General features: G+C 46.6%; 1 protein-coding gene across 1 annotated transcript in view; it reads left to right on the top strand.

The window, feature by feature from the left end:
• Positions 1-4,218, top strand: part of AK8 (adenylate kinase 8) — a 68,515-nt gene extending 64,297 nt beyond the window's left edge. The window contains exons 12-13 of the mRNA XM_087704670.1: positions 3,165-3,245; positions 3,906-4,218. Coding sequence (XP_087560796.1) covers positions 3,165-3,245; positions 3,906-4,152 — 328 coding nt within the window. The 3' untranslated portion in view covers positions 4,153-4,218. The remainder of the gene's footprint in view (positions 1-3,164; positions 3,246-3,905) is intronic.
• Positions 4,219-8,371: the final 4,153 nt, after the last annotated feature.

Below are 8,371 nucleotides of genomic sequence, written 5' to 3'. Positions count from 1 at the left end.
TATCTATCTATCTATCTATCTATCTATCTATCTATCCATCCTGACTCTGGAAACAGCTTAGAGAGGGCGGTAAAGCACTGTGAAGCGGTATATAAGTGCTTCTATCTATCTATCTATCTATCTATCTATCTATCTATCTATCTATCTATCTATCTATCCATCCATCCATCCATCCATCCATCCATCCATCCATCCATCCATCCATCCATCCATCCTGTATCTATCTGTTTACTGGTATCTATCTACCACCTCTCTCTCTCTCTCTGCCTCTCTGCACCTCTCTCTCTCTCTCACATATCTGTCTACCGGTATCCTTGTCTGTCTGTCTGTCTGTCTGTCTGTCTGTCTGTCTGTCTGAGCCGTGGTGGCGCAGTGGGTAGAGTGCAGTACTGCAGGCCACTTCAGCTGACTGCTAGATCAGCAGGTCAGCGGTTCAAATCTCACCGGCTCAGGGTTGACTCAGCCTTCCATCCTTCCGAGGTGGGTAAAATGAGGACCCAGATTGTTGGGGGCAATATGCTGACTCTCTGTAAACCGCTTAGAGAGGCCTGAAAGGCCTATGAAGCGGTATATAAAAATCTGCTATTGCTATTGCTATTGCTATTGTCTGTCTGTCTGTCTGTCTGTCTGTCTATCTATCATCTATCTATCTATCTAATCTGTATCTATCTGTCTACCATCTCTCTCTCTCTCTCTCCATCCATCCATCCATCCATCCAGATTCTGTAAATCACAGAGAGGCCTGTAAAGCACTATAAAGCGGCATATAAGTCTAAGTGCTATTGCTATGGCAGGAAGGCAACCAGTCTGGACCTGGTGATTTTTAGGCAGAAGATGGGAAATCCCGCCGTCGTCCCATTCTTCTACGTCTCTTCCCCAAGTTGCCTTAGCACAGTTGATACCACAGCGGATAATAAGACAGACACCCCAACATACATATACTGTAAGACGAAAAAAGCGCATTTTTGACAAGATGTGTCCAAGATGCGTTTTGTTAGTGTCTTCGCAAAGAAGAGAGAGGAGGTTTTTTTTTAAAAAAAAAACTCGTTTTTCCCCCCGTTGTTTTCTGCTCCCTCCTCTTTTCTCCTGTTCCCGACAAGCTTCCTTGAAATGCCTTTCTCTTTTTGTGTGTGTTTTGTTTTGTTGATTTGGAAAATATAATGGGGGAAGAGTATCAATTATCGGGGCGATACAAACAGCCCGTCTTCCCCCCCTCCCTCCTACCCCCCCTTCCTTCCTTCCTTTCTCTGCGAGGATATTCATCTGGAGACACGTTGTCACAAGTTATTCATTCTGACAATTGTGTTTCCTTAGTATTGTTGGGCAAGGGAAACAAAGCTGAAACAAAATGTTTGGAGTGTAAAGGATAAAAGACGTTTGGAAACTCTATATTCTTCTCCTGTCTCCGCAAATCATTAGATTCCTCGGCGCTTTTTTTTTTCCTGCTCCCCCACTGCCAGGCTGAGTTTCTTGTTTTGTGTTTCTCATTTCCCCCCCCACCTAAAAAAAATAAATAAATCCCGCAATGGGAATGGAAATTATTCTCTGTAAACATTTGAAGAGCAAACAGGAATGATTTTCATAACTTTAAGTTCTACAAAGGGCGCCGCGTAATCTCTCCTCTGCTTGCCACGCGGAAGAAAGCTCCCTCTTTCATCTGATTCGAGTCTCTCCAGCAGATGTAAAATGTTCCTTTTGGTGGGATCTCAAGCACACCAAAGCGAAAAAAAATAAAAAAAAAATACAGCATAAAAGCCAAGGCGAGATACTGCAAGAGAGAAGAAAGCTCAAAGAAAGCCGATTCCAGAAGGCCTCACCCTCCCCGCCAAACCGAAATCTTAATTTAAGTTTATTTAAATCTAAATTAATCCCTGTAAATTGGGTGCGGGTTCAAAAACCACCAGGAAGCTGTCTGTGTTCTTACGACGAGTGGCCAAAAAAGCCGACGTGGCTGGATTTGACACGATGCAAACTGCATTATGGGATGCAGTGGCTCAGTGGCTATAGACGCTGAGGTTGTCAATCAGAAGGTCAGCAGTTCGCCGGTTCGAATCTCTAGCGCCGCGTTACGGAGGGAGCTCCCATTACTTGTCCCAGCTTCTGCCAACCTAACAGTTCGAAATCACATAAAAAATGCAAGTAGAAAAATAGGGACCATCGTTGGTGGGAAGGGAACAGCGTTCCGTGTGCCTTCGGCGTTGAGTCATGCTGGCCACATGACCACGGAGACATCTTCGGACAGCGCTGGCTCTTTGGCTTTGAAACGGGAAGGAGCACCGCCCCCTAGAGTCAGGAACGACTGGCACAAATGTGCGAGGGGAACCTTTACTTTTACCTTTAAACTGCATTATACGAGACGTTCCCCCTGTGGTGAGGTGAAGTTGAGGCGCTCCTCGACTTACGACCACAACAAGCAAGGCAGTTGCTAAGTGAGTTGCGTCCTGTTCTGTGAGGTTTTTTTCTGCCACGGCAGTTAAGCAAATCCCTTCAGTCATTAAGCGAATCCTGAGGCTCTTAAGTGAGCAAACGGATTCCGAAAGACAGGGTTGCCCTCTGAAGCGATCCCCTTTGTCTCACTACCAGAGTTGATCGTTGAAATTGTTCCTTCACCTCATTGTTTCTCCTGGGTATTTTTGATGGGAAAATGGAGAAAAAAATTACAATACATAATACTACACATATTAACCGCAAGCAGAATCTTTTTAGCACAGAATTGGAAACAAACAGATACTCCGCCAGACTCAAATATAAGAAGGAAAATCTATGAATGTGCAGAGATGGATAGGCTGTCTATGGAAACGAAGGAGAAGGGAGAAACCGAGTACTATCAAATTTGGAATAGATGGTATTCCTGGCTTGAGAGTAAGCGTAAAACCTCAGGTATAAGATGTAAAAGTATAATATATAGAATGCAAACTTTATGAGAAATATATGATATTGATGTGTGAGTGGATGATATTATAATTTAAATAAGGGTATTATTTAAGATAGTGAAACGGAGATAGAATTTTTGTAAGCAGGATTGTTACGAAAGATAACGGATACCGATGTGGAAAAGCTGTCATAGGTGTATATTTGTGTTTTAAATGTTGGAAAATTTAATTAATACAATTAAAAAAATAATAATGAAATGGTTCCTTCACCTCCGTCCTTCTACATTTCAGGGTCTTTTTCCTGAATGTCCAGGCGGAAACCATTCTGGAACGCCTATCCTACTCCATGGTGGATCCTATCAGCGGGGAAAGGTTAGTGACTAAGATGTGTGATGTGTAGGGTGCGTGGAAGAACAACAAGGTAAAATGGGCAGGGCCAGTGTTACAGGTATTCCTCGACTTACGACCGCAACCGAGGCCCACACTACCATATTTTTCAGAGTATAAGACGCACATTTTTCCCTCGAAAAAGAGGGTGGAAATCTGGGTGCGTCTTATACACTGAATACGGCATTCTTACAGTCCGAAAAATATGGTACGTAACATCATCAGGGCTAAACGGATTTGCTTTCTATTTTTATCATAGTGGCTTGCCCTTTTAGTCTTGGTAGGAACGATAGTTTTTCTCTGTTGTTTATTATTGTTAGCTCATTTGTCTGAGTTGGCAATTTGGCTATCGTTTACTTTTTGACGGTCGGTCTAGTATTCATCTTGGCATCCCTCTCTGCTTTTCTGGGTGTTCTTGATTGCTGGCAAGGAGGCGTTTTTGGTCTTTGTTTCCTTTTTGGCTTTTCTATCGCCTCTTTCCAATGGCATGTAGACGTCATTTACCTCTCTGTGCTCAAATCGGCCATCCGCCAACAGATTTGTTTTAAAGCTGGGTATAAAACACTTAAACGCGCACGCGGGGGGGTGGGGACGGACTTTTTTCTGTCACGCCTTCCTTCTCCCGAGTTCTCTGCTCCTTTCCAGATATCATACGCTGTACAAGCCGGCCATTACCAAGGAAGTCAATGACCGCCTGCTGATGAACCCGAAGGAGATGGAAGAGACCATCAAGAGCAAAGTCGACCTGTATTTCAGGCTCTCTAGCAATCTGGAACAATATTTCGAAGACGCGATTTCCATCAACGGCGATCAAGACCCCCACACGGTATTTGAGTACATCGAGAGTTATTTGATCAACCCTCTGCCGATCAAAGAGATCTGGGATCTGTAGTAGCTCAGCCTCCGTAGTTAGGAAGCTGAAACTTAATTCTCCATCTAAGAGCTGAATATATATATATATATACTGTATATATGAGTAATTTGAAGTCCAAACGAAAGCATAAAGTGTTGGAAGTTCTTAAAATTTGAATAGTTTTAGTTTAGGTTTGTTTCTGATTCCTGTAGCTCTTTTCACACCACGTTTTATGTAACTCAAATGCTATTTGAAGGAGAGAGGGTGGCACTTTCCAGGGACAGGATGCGTGTCCCCTTCCCCAAATGAAGTTGTGTTCTATTTAATCCCTTCGTTCTTCCCAACGTGAAGTTTTTTTTTTTAAAAAAAATATTTGAATTGTTAAGTGGGAAGAAATTGGATGAAGCCAGCTCTCTTCCTTCCTTCCTGCTGTGTTTTGCTGAAAATCTATTTTCTTTCCAACTTGGTTTGGTTTAAATTGAGCTGATAACATTATTAAAAGCTTCTTGAATCACAGGAAAGTGACCTTTCATCCTTTTCAAGCTAATTTCCCCCACTTTTCTGGTGTCACCTTGGGGAGTCTTCAAAAAGCACGTTATGGATATCCCATCCTTGATTGGTTGTGTTCTGACCGAGGCTTCCCCAGCAGCACGAAGCCGAGTCCTCGTCCTGACAAATCCCTTTTATTGAATTGACAGTGAATTCCTCTCCAGCAAAGTCTTTCCTCTCCCACAGTCTTTCAAGAGAGTTCCCAATTACTGACCTTTATCAGGCTTGGAGAGTGGCCACGCCGATATCTTTCAGAGGCCTCAATACTTGGCAAGAATACAGGAAGGAACTAATGATCTCCTGCAAACTCCACTCCCCTTTCTCCCCCCTTTTGTTCCCTCTGGGAAGGGCCATTCATCATCTGGCCTTACTACCAAGTTGACCCCTGTTCTTTAGCTGTTCCCTTCCTTTGGCAACTCTGTGCATGTGCACCCTGGGAACAGGCTCCAGCTGTTCTTCTGCCCCACTGATGTCCGACTCCAAAGGCAGCTGATAACTGTCAGATGGCCCTGGCCTTCTCTCTGCCTCCGACACAGAGCCCTCATCCGAGCCTTCCCCAGACTCCAGGACTGGCCCATCTTCCTCCCCAACCTCCTCACTGTCCGAATCTGCCGCCAGCTCTGCTGGCCGCTGGTGCGCCACAACAGGTTGCACTGGTTGTGCGTGACCTTCAGGTTTCAATGTGGCACTGTTGTGTGTGGATGTGTGGGTCTATGCAACATTCAACGCACACTGCCGAATAGGATCTAGTCTTTTCGCCTCTCACCTCCCATGCATTCTTCTGCATAATTTTGCCCCCCTCCTTCACTACTCTTCTTGTAGGCGCTGAAATTTCCAACAAGGAGAAGACCCAACAGCTCTCTAGCTGTTTGAACAGGTGAGCTGCCTTTGGCATCCACATTGACTTACAATTGTTCATTTAGTAACCATTCAAAGTCACAACTTTGACACTGAAAAAAAACAACAGCACCGTTTTTCACACTTTTGTAGTTTTTCACTACAGCACCTCCAGGGTCACGTGATTTGGAATTTGGACCGGTTCCTATTTATGACAGTTGCATGCTATCCCCTTTCCGGTCAGCCAAAGTCAGATTCCCTTAACGACTGGTGTTACTTGTTTAGCAACTTACAGCGATCGGCTTGACAAAGGTGGGGGGGGGAAGTGCTAAAATGTGTGTGTGGGGGGAGACTCACTTCTCTCTTTGCCACGAAAATCTTGGCCTCCAAATTTTGGGTCGTAAGTCGAAGACCGCCCGTAAGGGTATGCGAGGAGGAACCTTGGGGAAGGAAGAGACGCTGCCTAGGGAACGGTCAGAGAAGAGGAAGCATAGCCCAGAGCTGCATCACAAGGGGGGGAAGAATCTCAAAGGAATCTCTCCAGTGCCCCGGGCTGTAAAAGAGGCAGCGGGAGACCAGTCCTTTCGAACCTGCCAGATTCAGCTGCAGGGCGAGAATAAAGGAATCTAGTAGAATTAGATCACCTGGTTGGTGAGCACTGGCAAGGCTGGCACATGGACTCAGGAATCCTTAGTCCTCCTTTAGGCCCCGTGAGCTACCGTGTTTCCCTGAAAATAAGACGGTCTTATTTTCGGGGAGGTCTTATTATTTTTGAGGTGCAGGAGGGAGCAAGCATGGTCACCTCATGGCTGCTGCTGTGTTACAATATTTTCAGAGCGGTCTTATTATTTTTGGGGTGCAGGAGGCGGTGAGCGTGGTCACCTCATAGCTGTTGCTGTGTTGCAATACTTTCGGGGAGGCCTTATTATTTTGGGGTGCAGGAGGCGGCGAGCATGGTCACCTCATGGCTGCTGCTGTGTTGTGCTGCTGCAGCAGCGAGGCAGGTCGCTGGGCCTCCCACTCCTTTTTGCGGCGGCCATTAGCGGGAAACAAGGGGCACGATAGCTAGGGTGGCGGGAACGGCTGTTAGGAAAGGGCGTGTGGAGTGTGGGAGTCACGCTCCCCCTTCCTTCTCCCCCCTCCGACCTCGCCTCCTCACCTCATGTTGTTTGTGCAGCAAGCAACTAGAGGAAATGCCCGGGACCGGCTGTGCATGTGCTTAAATATTTTCCGGGAGGGCTTATTTTCAGGGGAGGGCTTATTTTCGTGCATGCGCTCAAAAGCCCGATTGGGCTTATTATCCGGGGAGGTCTTATTTTCGGGGAAACAGAGTACTAAGCCCCTTCCTAGTCCCATCGCCAGCCTCCCCCAAAACGGCCCCGGGGCTCAATTCTGAAGGGTTTGCAACCCCTCCTCTTCTTTCCCGCGGGCTGGTGACGCGAGCGCCTGCTTTCCGCGCCCCCTGGTAGTTAAGCTACACTGCTGGGCATAAATTGTACGGGTGGCTATTAATAATAAATAAAGGACTACATCTTGCTAATATCACCTGCATCAGAGTCCCGCTACTAAATATTGATAAGGAAAACGCGCATTTAAATACTGTTTGCAGTGCGCAAGGCAGGGAACAAGGGAAGGCGACGGGCCCGTTAATTAGACAGGTACATCTGCTTAATTAATTTAGCCGTAAAGCCTGGCTCTTTCCCCCCCTCCCTCCCCTTCCTTTCATCTATATGCACCCCACAATATTAGTTCCGCTCAGCTGATTGCGCAGCAGCCCAGCCAAACCTCCCGGCCTCATTGAAATGCAGCCGGCGCAGTCTTTCCGCCGGGTTTCGGGTCAACGGTTGACCCCCCAAGGGCGGCCGCTCAGCCTGAAGGGTAGGCCGTCTGGGTTAGGAGACCATGCTAATACTTGTGTAGGACTCTCCCTCGGAAAGCGCTAAAACAATTGACATTCATTTAATTACCGGGGAATGCTTACGAGGCCTTTCGTATCCCCTTTTGCAGTTAACAGAGAGAGAGAGAGAGAGACACGCACACCCACGTTAGCAAAGGTTCAGCGGGCAAGAAAAAGGAATTAGGTTTTTATAATTGGACGACGACCTTTTCAAACCAATTTGGGACCCGCGACAGATTTGATTAGCATCTGATTGCGGCTAAGTAAGCGCCAGCCAAGGAGATCAGGAGAATGAGCAGGAAAGGGACACCGTGATGAATGTTTTTGATTTGCCTCCCCCCCCTCCCCGCTTCCAAAGTGGAATTTCCTAAGTTTTGGAGAATTGGTACCACCACACCCTCCCAATCTGCTAAGCATCTTAGCGGACACCCCCCCCCCCCCCCCCGGTGAGCCTTGGGGAGGATGGGTTTGAGTGGGTCTCTCTGGGGTCTGCAGGTAGCTTAATGACACCCAAGAGTTCTGGCGCTAAGCGAGACACTGGTTGAGTGAGTTTTGCTCCGTTTTACGGACTTTCTCGCCACTGGTGGTTATGCGAAATCACTGCAATCGGTAAGTGAGTAAGATGGTTGTTGAGTGAATCTGGCTTTCCCATTAGCTTTGCTTGTCACAAGGTGGCAAAAGGGGATGATATGACTCCCCTCCCCGGGACATCGCAACCGTCATAAATACGAGTCAGTTGCCAAGCGCCTGAATTTTGATCGCGCAGCTGTGGGGATGTGGTGACGTAAGTGTGAGGACCAATGGTTATTTTTCCCCCCAGTGCTTTTTGGAATTTCAGACCGTCACTAAATGAACAGTCGTAAGTTGAGGGCGACCTGTGAACTTGAAAGGGGGAAAACCATGGGAGATGAACTTACCATTAAAAAAGCACTCCAAATAATAAGGAAAAACAAAGCAATAAAGCAGGAAAACCAC

The sequence above is a fragment of the Thamnophis sirtalis genome, unplaced genomic scaffold (assembly GCF_051295495.1).
Source record: "Thamnophis sirtalis isolate CommonGarterSnake01/CBP01778 unplaced genomic scaffold, rThaSir2_p1.2 scaffold_2, whole genome shotgun sequence".
NCBI classification, from domain to species: Eukaryota; Metazoa; Chordata; class Lepidosauria; order Squamata; family Natricidae; genus Thamnophis; species Thamnophis sirtalis.
The sequence above is the reverse complement of the archived record's forward strand: the minus strand, read 5'-3'. Positions and strand labels throughout refer to the sequence as shown.